At 48.4% G+C, this 16,080-nt stretch overlaps 1 protein-coding gene across 1 annotated transcript in view; it reads right to left on the bottom strand.

Moving 5' to 3' along the window:
* The window catches only part of MDN1 (midasin AAA ATPase 1), a 548,987-nt gene that overhangs the window by 28,481 nt on the left and 504,426 nt on the right, over window positions 1–16,080 (bottom strand). Inside the window, exons 90-94 of the mRNA XM_030199093.1 lie at window positions 15,098–15,259; window positions 14,061–14,162; window positions 3,141–3,342; window positions 2,756–2,938; window positions 1,801–1,964 (exon numbers count right to left, since the gene is read on the bottom strand). Coding sequence (XP_030054953.1) covers window positions 1,801–1,964; window positions 2,756–2,938; window positions 3,141–3,342; window positions 14,061–14,162; window positions 15,098–15,259 — 813 coding nt within the window. The remainder of the gene's footprint in view (window positions 1–1,800; window positions 1,965–2,755; window positions 2,939–3,140; window positions 3,343–14,060; window positions 14,163–15,097; window positions 15,260–16,080) is intronic.

Here is a 16,080-nt window from a genome sequence, read left to right as displayed (position 1 = left end):
CCTGCCTACTGGGAGAAAAGACAATTTTTATAAAGAACAATACAAGTTATGGCAAGTCTGATGGGCCGGTAGCTGTGTTGTGATGCCAAGCAGGAACCTGGATTCAAGTGCTAGATTCTGGTTCAGCTCAATGATCCAATTCTCCCCCCTCCAACCCCATCAATGAGAAAGGCATCGGTTCACAACAGCAACATTGATCAAGTAGGATTCATGGTCTAAATCAGTGGTCTTCACTTCATTCAGGGCCATTTTCAATTCTAATGAGCTGAAGAAGAGATGCCAAATATCTTCCCAATGAGGGGTTGCAAATGTTAATGATAAGCACCCCACGGTATCTTCAAGGTAGTGTGCATTTCCAAATGCATTTGACTATTGAGAAATGCCTTGTCCTTCAAGCATGGGCTTTTCCCCCATCACTTTCCCATTTTTGTCCTGAGCTTGGGTAGAGAGACAGAGTAGCAGAAAACAAAAACCTGAAAGATAATGAGGGCCTCCCCAGTGCTCACTTTTGGCCCCAGGCCTTGAACTGAAGAAAATTAGTCTAAATGCTCCACTGTGGTCTCACCCTCTTACAGAGGGGTGTTGTGGCATTGGCTGGGAGAAGAGGAGCTGCTTAGCAGTTAAAGAAACAGGCCAAGAACTGGAGAAGCCACAGTTCAAATCTCACTGATGCTGCTTGTGACCTTGGGCAAGGAGCTTCACTCTGCTGCCAGAGTACCTTACTGTGTTAGTCCATGCTAACAACACTACTACTACTACTTATTTCTATAGTGCTACTAGACGTACACTGCCACTAGACAGACCCCCTCCCTCGGATTAGTACAGTGTGCTAACTGTAGTATGCAGTACATACCCACTCTCCACCCGTGAGCCACCTAGTTCCTGTCCGTTAACACAACATGGAATTAATGTGTGAATTAGTGCATGCTAACCATCATGCCACTGTGGTTAATGGTGTGCATGTGCAAAAGCAGTTAATGCGCATTAATTCACATGTTAACTGCTTAGCACACTTTAGTAAAAGCGCCTCTAACTGGATGATGGAGCACGTCATCATACTTCCCGATAAGCACTATGGACCCGTCTGATCTACAGTGTGAAGAGTGTGGCTTATGACATTTGTCAACAAGTCTGCTCCAAAAGGAAAATGGCAAAGGAGTCATTTAAAGGGATCACTTAGATTTTCTTTAATGTTAAATACGTGTCACCAGGCAAATGCAGACCTGCTTTCAGGATAGTACATCAACAGACTAAGGCAGGATTAATCTACCTTGTCATATGAGCCTGAGAAAAAATTATGTCGAGGAAGGCTTTAGGTCCTCATGTCTCCCTCAGTCGACTGCCACCACAATTTCTTGGCCACCTGCAACCCCCTCTCCCCCTTCAACGGCCAATCCTTGGGCCCTCCCTGCTTTCCACCCCCATATGCTGTTACCATGCAGTACCAGTGGGGTCTCCTTAGTCTGAATCAAGCAGAATTGTCTCCTGCTTGGAACGGTCCATGGTACCAAAGAAGCCTCACTCTGCCCAGCTGTTTCTGTTTCTCAGTAGCAAGAGCTCTCCCAGGTAGTGAATGACAGACCTCTAGCATGGAGATACAATGACAGCTCACACTTCAAAGTCCCTTTGTTCAGAAAAGAAGTGCGTAGAACAAGAGCAACGACCATGCTACTAGTCTGCTGATTTCCTCTACCTATTGTGCTGCAATGTTGATTTCTGAGGCACAGACTGGATTGCTACCACCTCCCCTCCCCCCCTATTTTTGTTCATTTGTACCGTAAAAATCGAATGCTTCAGTACCTGAATAGTAAGGTCCATCAGAAACTGATGAGCAGTATGAATGGTGGACTCCTTGCTTCTTTCTGGCTTCTCATCCTCAGACTCCTGTGTGGATTGCTCTCTCCTGGCATCATTGTCATCCTCTGATTTGATGGCCTGGATCTCCAGCTCTGTCTTATCAGAACCTACCATTATTCAACACAAGTGAACTTTATGTTGTACAATGCTGTCAAAAACCTACCTGGCCAGTAATATTACTATAATCTGGTTGCTTTTCAGCTGATTACATTGTGAATGCTGCTAATCACTAATGAGATAACCCAAATTGATATAAACAGCAGGGTGACTGTAGAAACTGTAAACAAAAGCCATATTCAGGTGAATTAATTCTGTACAGCATGAAGGGCTAAGAGAAGTACAAGTCCAAAAATCTGGTTTCCAGAGCTTGCACGGTTTACAGTTTATTACACTTGCTATACTGCTAAACTTTAAACAGAACTCAGCAATGTACAATATAAAAATCAATACAAAATAAAAAAAAAAAAACTGCATAAGTTAGATAGAAAAGCTCAAACACAGAGATAGAAAATCAAATAAAGAAATCCATCAGTACTACAGACCAGTGAACTACCAACCTCTAGGACAGCCCAACCCCAAAGGTGGCCACAAAATATGGGCCTTCAACTGCCTCTTAAAACACTAACACCTGCAGCACAAAGAGGACTTCTGTATTTTAACTGAACCTTAGGATGTAGTGACACATGTGAACAAAGGGGCCAGGGGCCACATCAGATACAAGGTACTCCAGATAGCTCTGTTAATACACCCAAATCCTGGACTATACCATTTTGATTAGAGTCCTGGCTTTTTCTCTATTGCCCATGTCATGGCAGACAAATGCCCATGAAGGACTAGGCCAACATCGACAAGCTTGTATCAGTAGAGAGTAAGGGCAAGGGGCACAAGGAGGACTCACCCTTCATCTTAGAGACAGTGGCCTTGATATTCTCTGGTTTCAGTTCATCTACAGTTACAGTCTCAAGTTGTTCTTCCTTCATTTCCTCTATTTCCATGGCTCCGTCCTCAGCATCATCTTCATTTTTCTCTTCTCCCTCAGAGAGTTGCTTTGTTGCTTTTTGCTGCTCTTTGTTGGCCGCATCTGCACAAAGTGAAGACACAAAAACCAAGATGACACCCTCTTTGACAAAAATGTATATTTTTTTCAGTTATCCTTTATTTATTTAAAATCTGTCTTAAGAGTCAAGCCAAAACCCTTCTCCAGCCATTATTTCTTGGGCTCAAGCACCTTCCTGATTTTAGATCTAGGATTAAACAGTTGGAGGCTCTAAGCAGGACCATACCGTAAGTCTGTGCATCGTAGGATTTGGCTCCTTCTTTTACATGTTCATAGGCATCAGCCTCCTCCACTTTCTGCTGTAGTTGACCTAAATTTTGTTCTGTGTCAGCACTGGAATCAACCATTCGCAGACGTTTGTGCACACGCTCGCTGGAATTACCCAGAGTCCGCTCATCATCTGCCTGACCAGGTTTCCGCTTGAAACTCTGAGAATAGAAAGATGAATAGGAATGTTGCTTAGGCCTACAAGGAACCTCCGAACTGCTCCAAGTTTACACATGAATAATTGTACACCAAGCCCTCTTAAACCACCAAGTGGTGATTTGGTTCATTTTTATAATATTTTTAAGATAACCAGAACTTTCCAGGTCTGGTATAATGCAAGTTAGGCATAATAAATTTTTAAAAATTAGTAAGGAAAATAATGGGATTACTGCTACCATTCGTTTAGGCAGAAGGGATGGAGAAATCCTAAGCACATGGCTGCTCGAATTTTCATGATTGGTTATATTTAGTGGAAAGTGCTACTGTGGCTCAGAGGGTGGTTTCAGCAGCAAAACCCAAGGCCAGAACTGGCAGCACAAAGAGCAGAAGGTGCAGGCTGTGGGCCCAAAGCAATGCCATCATGTGTAGCAGATGTGGACTGGAGCACTGTCATTGGAAAGAACAAAAGCAAGAGAAGATGATAGGTCTGAGTCATTGCTGCTGAACAGAGTAGGTACATGCCTCATGCATCTGAAGGAATGAGCCAAGGGCACCGCCAGTGGGAGGAGAAGGAGCAGATGCAGGCCACAGGTTTTGATCAAGTGCAAATGCTGAAGAAAATCTGACCAGGCTACTATTGGTAGAGATGGCTGGGGACTTCAACTTGGAGAAAAAGAAGGGGTGGGGGGAGGAGAAGAGAGGCTGGAAGGAAAGTAAAGAGATGAAAAAAAAACAGACAAACAAGATAGAAGAGAAGGAAGAAAGGAGAGGACAAGCATGACAGGATAAGGAAAGATGAGAGAACTGAACAAGGAAGGAAAATTTTTTTTTCTCAACATCTCTTCCAAAAAATAAATATAAGGGGTCCGATATTCAGCCACTGGCAGTGAGCATTTTGCTCACCACAGACGGAATTATTCCCGGATATTCAAAGCCAGGACCTGTGTGGCCTCTGGCTATGAAAATCCAGTTATTTTTAAGGTACCTAACACACAGCCGCTTAAGTCAATATTCAGTACTTAAGCAGCCATGGGTTATCACACAAACATAGGACAGGTTTTTATGCGTTCCCGTATATACGCTAAACCTGGCCACTTAAGGGCTGAATATCAGTACTTAAGCAACCAAGTGCTGACTCTGCCTCAAGAATGTCCCCAACATAGTTGGCGATGAATTAAGAACTAACCACGAACTTCATAGCACTCAGTTGGTTAAGTGCCATTGAAAATTTATGGCTAGCCCCAACCAAGCAATTTAACCAGTCAGCAGTCGGCTAAGTCACTTTGAATATCGGCCTCCAGGAAAGCAGCAGTATAATAAGGTAAAAAGCAAAGAACGGAGTGAAAAAAAATCCTAAAAAATTTGTAAATTGGAAAGTTAAATCTATTTTCCTGAGCTCCTAAACAATTCACTTTTCTAAACATTTTTCAGCTACTGTTTTCAGATATATTGGAGAAAGGAGAAAAGATAGGATTGGAATTGCGAGACTGAAAGATAATGAGAATGGTTATGTGGAAAGTGAGGAGGATAAAGCGAATGTGCTAAACAATTAATTCTCTTCGGTGTTCACGGAGGAAAATCCTGGTGAAGGACCGTGGTTGGCTGCTGAAGGAATATTTGGGAATGGAGTGGATACTGCACCGTTTACGGAAGAAAGAGTTTATAAACAGCTGGAGAATCTGAAGGTGGACAAAGCTATGGGGCCAGATGAGATACATCCCAGGGTACTGAGAGAGCTCAGGGAGGTCCTGGCGGGACCTCTTAAAAGATTTATTTAATAGATCTTTAGAAACGGGAGAGGTTCTGCGAGATTGGAGACGAGCGGATGTGGTCCCTCTTCACAAAAGTGGAGACAGGGAAGAAGTGGGAAACTACAGACTGGTAAGTCTCGCATCAGTGGTAGGAAAAGTAATGGAGTTGCTGCTGAAAGAAAGGATAGTTAACTTTCTAGAAGACAACAGGTTACAGGACCTGAGGCAACATGGCTTTACCAAAGGAAAATCCTCCCAAACAAATCTCATTGACTTCTCTGACTGGGTGACAAACGAAATGGATGAAGGCCGTGTGCTAGATGTAATCTACTTGGATTTCAGCAAAGCCTTTGATACGGTTCCCCACAGAAGACTCGTGAATAAGCTGAAAGGGTTGAACTTAGGACTGAAAGTGGTGAACTGGATAGAAAACTGGTTGACCGACAGGTGGCAGAGGGTGGTGGTAAATGGAATCCGCTCAGAGGAAAGGAAGGTGAACAGTGGGGTTCCTCAGGGGTCGGTGCTGGGGCCCATTTTGTTTAATATATTTGTGAGAGATATTGCTGAAGGGTTGGAAGGAAAGGTTTGCCTTTTTGCGGATGACTCGAAGATAGCCAATAGAGTGGATACCCTGGAGGGAGTAGAAACGATGAGAAGGGATCTCCGAAAGTTAGAAGAATGGTCAAGGGTCTGGCAGTTAAAATTTAATGAAACTCCCAAGCGCAGCCTCACACACACTGCATATAGAAATGCTGAATACTTCTCTCACATCAACTATTAGGGTAACAACTGAAAGCAATTGCTTTGAACTGTATTCTGTGTTCTATAAGCACATATACACGCTTGTTACTACTACTACTTAACATTTCTAGAGCGCTACTAGGGTTACGCACCCTAGTAGCTGATGTGAGAGAAGTAGCCAATATTTATTTACACACACCAAGGGACATTAAGCGGAGGGTTTTTTGAGCCAGATGATGGTACGCCGGGCCCATGCCTTTTAGTCCGATGTTTTGGGCTGGCTGGGTGGCGTTACTGAGGCTTTTTTTCTCCACTGTTGAAAATGCTGTGTCTGGTTGGTTGGGTGACAGCGGGAGTATTCAGCATTTCTATACGCAATGCGTGTGAGGCTGCGCTTGGAGTTTCATTTAATTTCTAAGCTGAGTGGATTATTGGTCATAAGTTAAAATTTAATGCCAAGAAGTGCAGAGTGATGCATTTGGGGTGTAGAAACCCAAAAGAGAGATACCGAATAGGAGGGGAGAGATTAGCAAGCTCGACTCAGGAGAGAGACCTTGGGGTGTTGGTGTCAGAGGATATGAAGGTGAAGAAACAATGTGACAAGGCGACAGCCATGTCTAGAAGGATGCTAGGCTGCATAGAGAGGGGTATAACCAGCAGAAGAAAGGAGGTGTTGATGCCCCTCTACAAGTCGTTGGTGAGGCCCCATTTGGAGTACTGTGTTCAGTTTTGGAGGCCATATCTGGCTAAAGATGTAAAAAGACTGTAAGTGGTGCAAAGAAAAGCTACGAAAATGGTATAGGATTTGCGTTGCAAACCGTACGAGGAGAGACTTACCGACCTGAACATGTATACCTTGGAGGAAAGGAGAAACAGGGGTGATATGATACAGATGTTCAAATATTTGAAAGGTATTAATCCGCAAACGAACCTTTTCCGGAGACGGGAAGGCGGCAGAACTAGAGGACATGAATTGAGGTTGCAGGGGACAGACTCAGGAGTAATGTCCGGAAAGCGAATGCTACATACCTGTAGAAGGTATTCTCCGAGGACAGCAGGCTGATTGTTCTCACTGATGGGTGACGTCCTCGGCAGCCCCTCCAATCGGAATCTTCCTAGCAAAGTCCTTTGCTAGTCCTCGCGCGCCCGCGCGCACCGCGCATGCGCGGCCGTCTTCCCGCCCGAAACCGGCTCGAGCCGGCCAGTCCAGTATGTAGCAAGACAATACACTTCAAGGGAAGACACAACTCCAAAGGGGAGGCAGGCGGGTTTGTGAGAACAATCAGCCTGCTGTCCTCGGAGAATACCTTCTACAGGTATGTAGCATTCGCTTTCTCCGAGGACAAGCAGGCTGCTTGTTCTCACTGATGGGGTATCCCTAGCCCCCAGGCTCACTCAAAACAACAACCAAGGTCAATTGGGCCTCGCAACGGCGAGGACATAACTGAGATTGACCTAAAAAATTTACCAACTAACTGAGAGTGCAGCCTGGAACAGAACAAACAGGGCCCTCGGGGGGTGGAGTTGGATCCTAAAGCCCAAACAGGTTCTGAAGAACTGACTGCCCGAACCGACTGTCGCGTCAGGTATCCTGCTGCAGGCAGTAATGAGATGTGAATGTGTGGACAGATGACCACGTCGCAGCTTTGCAAATTTCCTCCATGGTGGCTGACTTCAAGTGGGCTACCGACGCAGCCATGGCTCTAACATTATGAGCCGTGACATGACCCTCAAGAGCCAGCCCAGCCTGGGCGTAAGTGAAGGAAATGCAATCTGCTAGCCAATTGGATATGGTGCGTTTCCCTACAGCCACTCCCCTCTTGTTGGGATCAAAAGAAACAAACAATTGGGCGGACTGTCTGTGGGGCTGTGTCCGCTCCAGATAGAAGGCCAATGCTCTCTTGCAGTCCAATGTGTGCAGCTGACGTTCAGCAGGGCAGGAATGAGGACGGGGAAAAAATGTTGGCAAGACAATTGACTGGTTCAGATGGAACTCCGACACAACCTTCGGCAGAAACTTAGGGTGAGTGCGGAGGACTACTCTGTTATGATGAAATTTGGTGTAAGGGGCCTGGGCTACCAGGGCCTGAAGCTCACTGACTCTACGAGCTGAAGTAACTGCCACCAAGAAAATGACCTTCCAGGTCAAGTACTTCAGATGGCAGGAATTCAGTGGCTCAAAAGGAGGTTTCATCAGCTGGGTGAGAACGACATTGAGATCCCATGACACTGTAGGAGGCTTGACAGGGGGCTTTGACAAAAGCAAACCTCTCATGAAGCGAACAACTAAAGGCTGTCCTGAGATCGGCTTACCTTCCACTTGGTAATGGTATGCACTGATTCCACTAAGGTGAACCCTTACAGAGTTGGTCTTGAGACCCGACTCAGACAAGTGCAGAAGGTATTCAAGCAGGGTCTGTGTAGGACAAGAGCGAGGATCTAGGGCCTTGCTGTCACACCAGACGGCAAACCTCCTCCAATGAAAGAAGTAACTCCTCTTAGTGGAATCTTTCCTGGAAGCAAGCAAGATGCGGGAGACACCCTCTGACAGACCCAAAGAGGCAAAGTCTACGCCCTCAACATCCAGGCCGTGAGAGCCAGAGACTGGAGGTTGGGATGCAGAAGCGCCCCTTCGTCCTGTGTGATGAGGGTCGGGAAACACTCCAATCTCCACGGTTCTTCGGAGGACAACTCCAGAAGAAGGGGGAACCAGATCTGACGCGGCCAAAAGGGAGCAATCAGAATCATGGTGCCTCGGTCTTGCTTGAGTTTCAACAAAGTCTTCCCCACCAGAGGAATGGGAGGATAAGCATACAGCAGACCCTCCCCCCAGTCCAGGAGGAAGGCATCCGATGCCAGCCTGCCGTGGGCCTGAAGCCTGGAACAGAACTGAGGGACTTTGTGGTTCACTCGAGATGCGAAGAGATCCACCAGGGGGGTGCCCCACGCCTGGAAGATCTGTCGCACTACTTTGGAACTGAGCGACCATTCGTGAGGTTGCATGATCCTGCTCAATCTGTCGGCCAGACTGTTGTTTACGCCTGCCAGGTATGTGGCTTGGAGCACCATGCCGAGACGGCGAGCCCAGAGCCACATGCTGACGGCTTCCTGACACAGGGGGCGAGATCCGGTGCCCCCCTGCTTGTTGACATAGTACATGGCAACCTGGTTGTCTGTCTGAATTTGGATAATTTGGTGGGACAGCCGATCTCTGAAAGCCTTCAGAGCGTTCCAGATCGCTCGTAACTCCAGAAGATTGATCTGCAGATCGCGTTCCTGGAGGGACCAGCTTCCTTGGGTGTGAAGCCCATCGACATGAGCTCCCCATCCCAGGAGAGACGCATCCGTGGTCAGCACTTTTTGTGGCTGAGGAATTTGGAAAGGACGTCCCAGAGTCAAATTGGACCAGATTGTCCACCAATACAGGGATTCGAGAAAACTCGAGGACAGGTGGATCACGTCTTCTAGACCCCCAGCAGCCTGATACCACTGAGAGGCTAAGGTCCATTGAGCAGATCTCATGTGAAGACGGGCCATGGGAGTCACATGAACTGTGGAAGCCATGTGGCCCAGCAATCTCAACATCTGCCGAGCTGTGATCTGCTGGGACGCTCGCACCCGCGAGACGAGGGACAACAGGTTGTTGGCTCTCGCCTCTGGGAGATAGGCGCGAGCCGTCCGGGAATCCAGCAGAGCTCCTATGAATTCGAGTTTCTGCACTGGGAGAAGATGGGACTTTGGGTAATTTATCACAAACCCCAGTAGCTCCAGGAGGCGAATAGTCATCTGCATGGACTGCAGGGCTCCTGCCTCAGATGTGTTCTTCACCAGCCAATCGTCGAGATATGGGAACACATGCACCCCCAGCCTGCGAAGTGCCGCTGCTACCACAGCCAGGCACTTTGTGAACACCCTGGGCGCAGAGGCGAGCCCAAAGGGTAGCACACAGTACTGGAAGTGGCGTGTGCCCAGCTGAAATCGCAGATACTGTCTGTGAGCTGGCAGTATCGGGATGTGAGTGTAGGCATCCTTCAAGTCCAGAGAGCATAGCCAATCGTTTTGCTGAATCATGGGGAGGAGGGTGCCCAGGGAAAGCATCCTGAACTTTTCTTTTACGAGATAGTTGTTCAGGGCCCTTAGGTCTAGGATGGGACGCATCCCCCCTGTTTTCTTTTCCACAAGGAAGTACCTGGAATAGAATCCCAGCCCTTCCTGCCCGGATGGCACGGGCTCGACCGCATTGGCGCTGAGAAGGGCGGAGAGTTCCTCTGCAAGTACCTGCTTGTGCTGGAAGCTGTAAGACTGAGCTCCCGGTGGACAATTTGGAGGTTTTGAGGCCAAATTGAGGGTGTATCCTTGCCGGACTATTTGCAGAACCCACTGATCGGAGGTTATGAGAGGCCACCTTTGGTGAAAAGCTATCAACCTCCCCCGACCGGCAGGTCGCCCGGCACTGACACTGGGATGTCGGCTATGCTCTGCTGGAGCCAGTCAAAAGCTCGCCCCTTGCTTTTGCTGGGGAGCCGCGGGGCCTTGCTGAGGCGCACGCTGCTGACGAGAGCGAGCGCGCTGGGGCTTAGCCTGGGCCGCAGGCTGTCGGGAAGGAGGATTGTACCTACGCTTACCAGAAGCATAGGGACCAGTCTTCCTTCCCCCGAAAAATCTTCTACCTGTAGAGGTAGATGCTGAAGGCTGCCGGCGGGAGAACTTGTCGAATGCGGTGTCCCGCTGGTGGAGAGACTCTACCACCTGCTCGACTTTTTCCCAAAAAATGTTGTCCGCACGGCAAGGCGAGTCCGCAATCCGCTGCTGGAATCTATTCTCCAGGTCGGCGGCACGCAGCCATGAGAGCCTGCGCATCACCACACCTTGAGCAGCGGCCCTGGACGCAACATCAAAAGTGTCATAAACTCCTCTGGCCAGGAATTTTCTGCACGCCTTCAGCTGCCTGACCACCTCCTGAAAAGGCTTGGCTTGCTCAGGGGGAAGAGCATCAACCAAGCCCGCCAACTGCCGCACATTGTTCCGCATGTGTATGCTCGTGTAGAGCTGGTAAGACTGGATCTTGGCCACGAGCATAGAAGAATGGTAGGCCTTCCTCCCAAAGGAGTCTAAGGTTCTAGGGTCTTTGCCCGGGGGCGCCGAAGCGTGCTCCCTAGAACTCTTAGCCTTCTTTAGGGCCAAATCCACAACTCCAGAGTCATGAGGCAACTGAGTGCGCATCAGCTCTGGGTCCCCATGGATCCGGTACTGGGACTCGATCTTCTTGGGAATGTGGGGATTACTTAATGGCTTGGTCCAGTTCGCAAGCAATGTCTTTTTCAGGACATGGTGCAAGGGAACAGTGGACGCTTCCTTAGGTGGAGAAGGATAGTCCAGGAGCTCAAACATTTCAGCCCTGGGCTCGTCCTCCACAACCACCGGGAAGGGGATGGCCGTAGACATCTCCCGGACAAAGGAAGCAAAAGACAGACTCTCGGGAGGAGAAAGCTGCCTTTCAGGAGAGGGAGTGGGATCAGAAGGAAGACCCTCAGACTCCTCGTCAGAGAAATATCTGGGATCTTCTTCTTCTTCCCACGAGGCCTCACCCTCGGTGTCAGACACAAGTTCACGGACCTGCGTCTGCAACCGCGCCCGGCTCGACTCCGTGGAGCCACGTCCACGATGGGGGCGTCGAGAGGTAGACTCCCTCGCCCGCATCGGCGAAGCTCCCTCCGCCGACGTAGTCGGGGAGCCCTCCTGGGAGGTGGCCGCAGTCGGTACCGCACGCGGTACCGACGTCGGGGACCTCACCCCGGGCGATGGGCCAGCCGGCGCCATGCTCGACGGTACCGGAGGCGCAAGCACCGCCGGTACCGGAGGGGTAGGGCGCAACAGCTCTCCCAGAATCTCTGGGAGAACGGCCCGGAGGCTCTCGTTCAGAGCAGCTGCAGAGAAAGGCATGGAGGTCGATGCAGGCGTCGACGTCAGAACCTGTTCCGGGCGTGGAGGCTGTTCCGGGCTGTCCAGAGTGGAGCGCATCGACACCTCTTGAACAGAGGGTGAGCGATCCTCTCGGTGCCGATGCCTGCTGGGTGCCGACTCCCTCGGCGACCCAGAGCTCTCGGTGCCGACGCGGGAAGGGGACCGGTGTCGATGCTTCTTCGACTTCTTCCGAAGCATGTCACCGGAGCTTCCCGGCACCGACGAGGAGGACGTAGAATCCATCCGTCGCTTCCTCGGGGGCCGAGACCGAAGAGGGTCGATCTCGGGGGGGGGGCTGTACCGCAGGAGCCCTCAGGGTAGGAGGAGACCCACCCGAGGGCTCACCGCCACCAGCAGGGGAAAGGACAGCCCTCACCTGCACTCCACTCGATGCACCACCGTCCGACGACATCAGGAGACGAGGTCCCGGTACCACCGACGTCGATGCAGCTATCCGATGTCTCGGTGCCGATGCAGAGGGCCGATGCCTCGATGCACTCGATGCACTGGCAGCCAAGGATGAAGGTCTGGACGCTGATGACGTCGATGCACACGATGACCCCGGTGCCGATGCCGACGAAGCGCCCGAGAACAAAACGTTCCACTGGGCCAATCTCGCTACTTGAGTCCGCCTTTGTAACAGGGAACACAGACTACAGTTCTGGGGACGGTGCTCGGCCCCCAGACACTGAAGACACGAAGAGTGCCTATCAGTGAGCGAGATTACCCGGGCGCACTGGGTGCACTTCTTGAAGCCGCTGGAAGGCTTCGATGTCATGGGCGGAAAAATCACGCCGGCGAAGTCAAAATCCGAAATGACGAATTTGGAGCACCAAAACTTTAAGGGAGAAAAAAATCTCGACCGAGGCCGAAAAGAGGCCTACCCCGACGACGAAAGAAAACTTACCGGGGCAAAACTGGAAATACGGGAAGGGGAAAATGAAACCCAAGGGGGTTTTCGGAGCACTTCCCGACAGATATAGAAACTTTTCCGAAGAAAAACACGTCAATAAAACACGGACGCGCGAGGTCGACTCTCCGGGGCTCGACACGACAAAAAACACAGCCGTACCGAGTGCGGACGAAAGAAGACTGGCCGGCTCGAGCCGGTTTCGGGCGGGAAGACGGGCGCGCGAGGACTAGCAAAGGACTTTGCTAGGAAGATTCCGATTGGAGGGGCTGCCGAGGACGTCACCCATCAGTGAGAACAAGCAGCCTGCTTGTCCTCGGAGAAGTATTTTTTGACGGAGAGGGTGGTGGATAAGTGGAATGCCCTCCTGTGGGAAGTGGTGGAGATGAAAACAGCAATGGAATTCAAACATGCGTGGGATAAACACAAAGGAATCCTGTTTAGAAGGAATGGATCTATGGAATCTTAGCGGACATTGGGTGGCGACGCCAGTATTTGGAGAATAAAACCGGTGCAGGGTGGACTTCAACGGTCTGTGCCCTGAGAAAGGCAGGGACAAATCAAATTCGGATATACATATAAAGTATTACATACCATGTAAAATGAGTTTATCTTGTTGGGCAGACTGGATGGACCGTTCAGGTCTTTATCTGCCATCGTTTACTATGTTACTGTTTGAGGGTTTCACATTTTCTTTTTTTATGTAACTGAAGTCCTATCCTCATGTTCAGCAAAAACATCCATGAGCTAAGCTCATAAAAAAAATGCAGATTAATACTCGTGACCAGGGCTGGCACAACCACTACGCAGATGTGCATGCACCAATGCAACAAATCGGTGTGCCTATGGAAGACTCATCTCAGCCAGAACAGCGCCCTTGAGCATCCATGGATGCTCAAGGCCCACAGGGGTTTATCACCTCCAAATATCCTATTTCAGAAAGGTTGGGACCTGACAGGCCTTGAGCATGTGTGAAATGCTCAAAGGTCTCAAACCAACAGCAATGAGTGTTGTATAGGCAAGCTAACTGCCATGGTGGTGCCACCCCATATGGAGAAAGGGAAGGGAAGCCAATGAATAACTTGGGGTGGGAAGTTGTGAAGGAGAAATGTTAGATATCATGGGTGGAAGTGGGGCAGGGGGGAGAGGGTAGGGGGACGGATGGGAGATGCTGGACTATGTAGAGGTAGGGAAGGGAAGATGTTGGAAGTGAGAGAGTTGAGGGTGGGGGGAAGGCCCTGAGCCACCCAAGCATAGGGGTTTCTATGGCTGAAGTTTCGTCTAGGGTGCCAGATTCCCTTGGGCTAGCCCTGCAGATGGCTTTTCCTTTCTAGCTAGATCCTGAGGAAATCACCTTTGTCTTGCGGGTGCTCCTCCTCTGGGAAGCCAGTCGTGCCATCTGTTTGGATTCATGACCTTCGGCCTGATGTGCATCCGCAGTTCCACTCCCATGTTCCTGAGGCATGAAAAACAAAAAGGGAGAGTCAAAGCTTTACTGGTATCATTAGCCTTCTGCAGCTGAAAGCAAATATTAAAACTGTATATCTTAGTTCCACAGAAAACTGGATTCTCTGCACATATTTTACTGTGCATCACCTATGAATATTCCTTGTTAGTTTAGTAAAAGGTTTATCAAACTGTCCTTGAAATTCCTCTACCTCAATCCAGCTAAAAATATGAACAGAGCAGAAGTCCACTCATACTTTTATCCTGGCTGGGAGGAATTGGGAGCGGGGGGGTTATCAGCAATTTGAGATTAACTAATTTATGAAAGTAAATAGCTTTGAAACTTTTTTCTAATATTTGTCCTAATTAGATAGTGTGACTTTGGTAAGACCTGAGGGCACCAGAAAGAGAACACCAACCTCTTACCCCTTTGCCCAAACTCCGAAAACCAGAGAGGTTTATGAGCCAACTGTGCTGCACTTAGCCTTCTCACGGGCTAAGTTCTGTGTATTTATTCTTCCCAGGGGCTTAAAATTTGTGTTAGCAACCATAATTCCAGGAAGATAACCAAAATAGAGAAATAGAGCTCTTCTAGACAGAGTAATGTTGGGATGTGCTAGTTTATGCTGCTAGTTTCTGGAACTCGGGTCGAGATAGCAGCTGCCAAGATATAAAAAGTAAAATAGCAGACAGCATTGGCAGTAAGTCAGAGAGCAAGAGATTAAACGTGTAAACATTTTTTTATTTTTGTCACTTGAACTGGAACCAAGCCAAAAGCTGTATTGCTTGACTCCCTTCACCCTTGACTGGGGACCATGTACTAGCCTTGTCACTTCTCTCCGGATATTGGAAATAGACAATAGAGCAGGAGAGAAGCTGAAGGAAGATGTTTGTTCAGAATGAGGTTGTTCTCCTTGTGCTGTGATTCACTGTTATTCACTTCACCTCTTTAGCGTCGTCCTTCTCCGAGGCGGCTCCACCCAGCTCAACAGCACTCTCACTCTGTAGATTGTCTTCCCCAGTCTGCCCACATGATTCGTGTTCCATTCTCTCTGTGCACTCGGGCAGCTCTTCATTCTCCTCTGGTTTCTCACCCCTCTCTTCGTCCTAATGTGACATAAAAATTACATTTACTAATTAGCTTTTCATGACTGCAATTTGGACACAGTTTTCTACTTTTAAACAGATACCATTGAGCCTATCAGTTCCATAGCTTGGCACTGGACAGTATAAGATAAAACCCCAAGCTCAGTCTCATGCCTATCTGGACTCCAGGAAACCACAAACAAGTGTTAATTTTTCTAGTATTAACAACAATTAATCCAAAAAAGGGGAAAGAGAGGGATCCCGATACATTGAAGACATAGAGAGCTCAAATTTACTGATGAGTTATGCACACCTTTTATGGCGAAACTTTGGCCTGAGTCGGTGTGATTGATTTTTCTTACACGTCTATGTTTACCACAAATTGAGAAGTCTTAAGTTTAGTATTTTTTCACTTCTTTTTTGGGATCCGTAAGAGAAAAGATGCCCATCCTGTGAAGTTTTTGGCAAAAACAGAAATAAGGGGTTTTTTTATGCCGATGAAGAGAGTGGCCCATGTTATTTCCTCCTTACCCTATAAAGAATATAGATCGGATGGAGGCTGGAGTACAAAGGCTTTTTCCCTCTCTCTCGAATGTATTCTTTTGCACTTCACAGGAACACAGTATAAGATTAAGTAAACTTGCAGTTTGTACAAGAGAGTTTGTTGATTTAACATTTCTAGTATTGACAGGTATTAAACATGACAAATTGCCAGAGATTACAAACATACCCATTATTATTTAGAAACAATCTACTAGTAAGCTATTTAAATTATATTACTGTAAAAATGTTTGTTTGTTTTTTTTTTTGGGGGGGGGGGGGGTTGCAGGACGTAACTGACA

The sequence above is a fragment of the Microcaecilia unicolor genome, chromosome 3, assembly GCF_901765095.1.
Source record: "Microcaecilia unicolor chromosome 3, aMicUni1.1, whole genome shotgun sequence".
NCBI lineage: Eukaryota > Metazoa > Chordata > Amphibia > Gymnophiona > Siphonopidae > Microcaecilia > Microcaecilia unicolor.
Note: the sequence above shows the minus strand (reverse complement) of the source record. Positions and strands in the feature narration are given on the sequence as shown.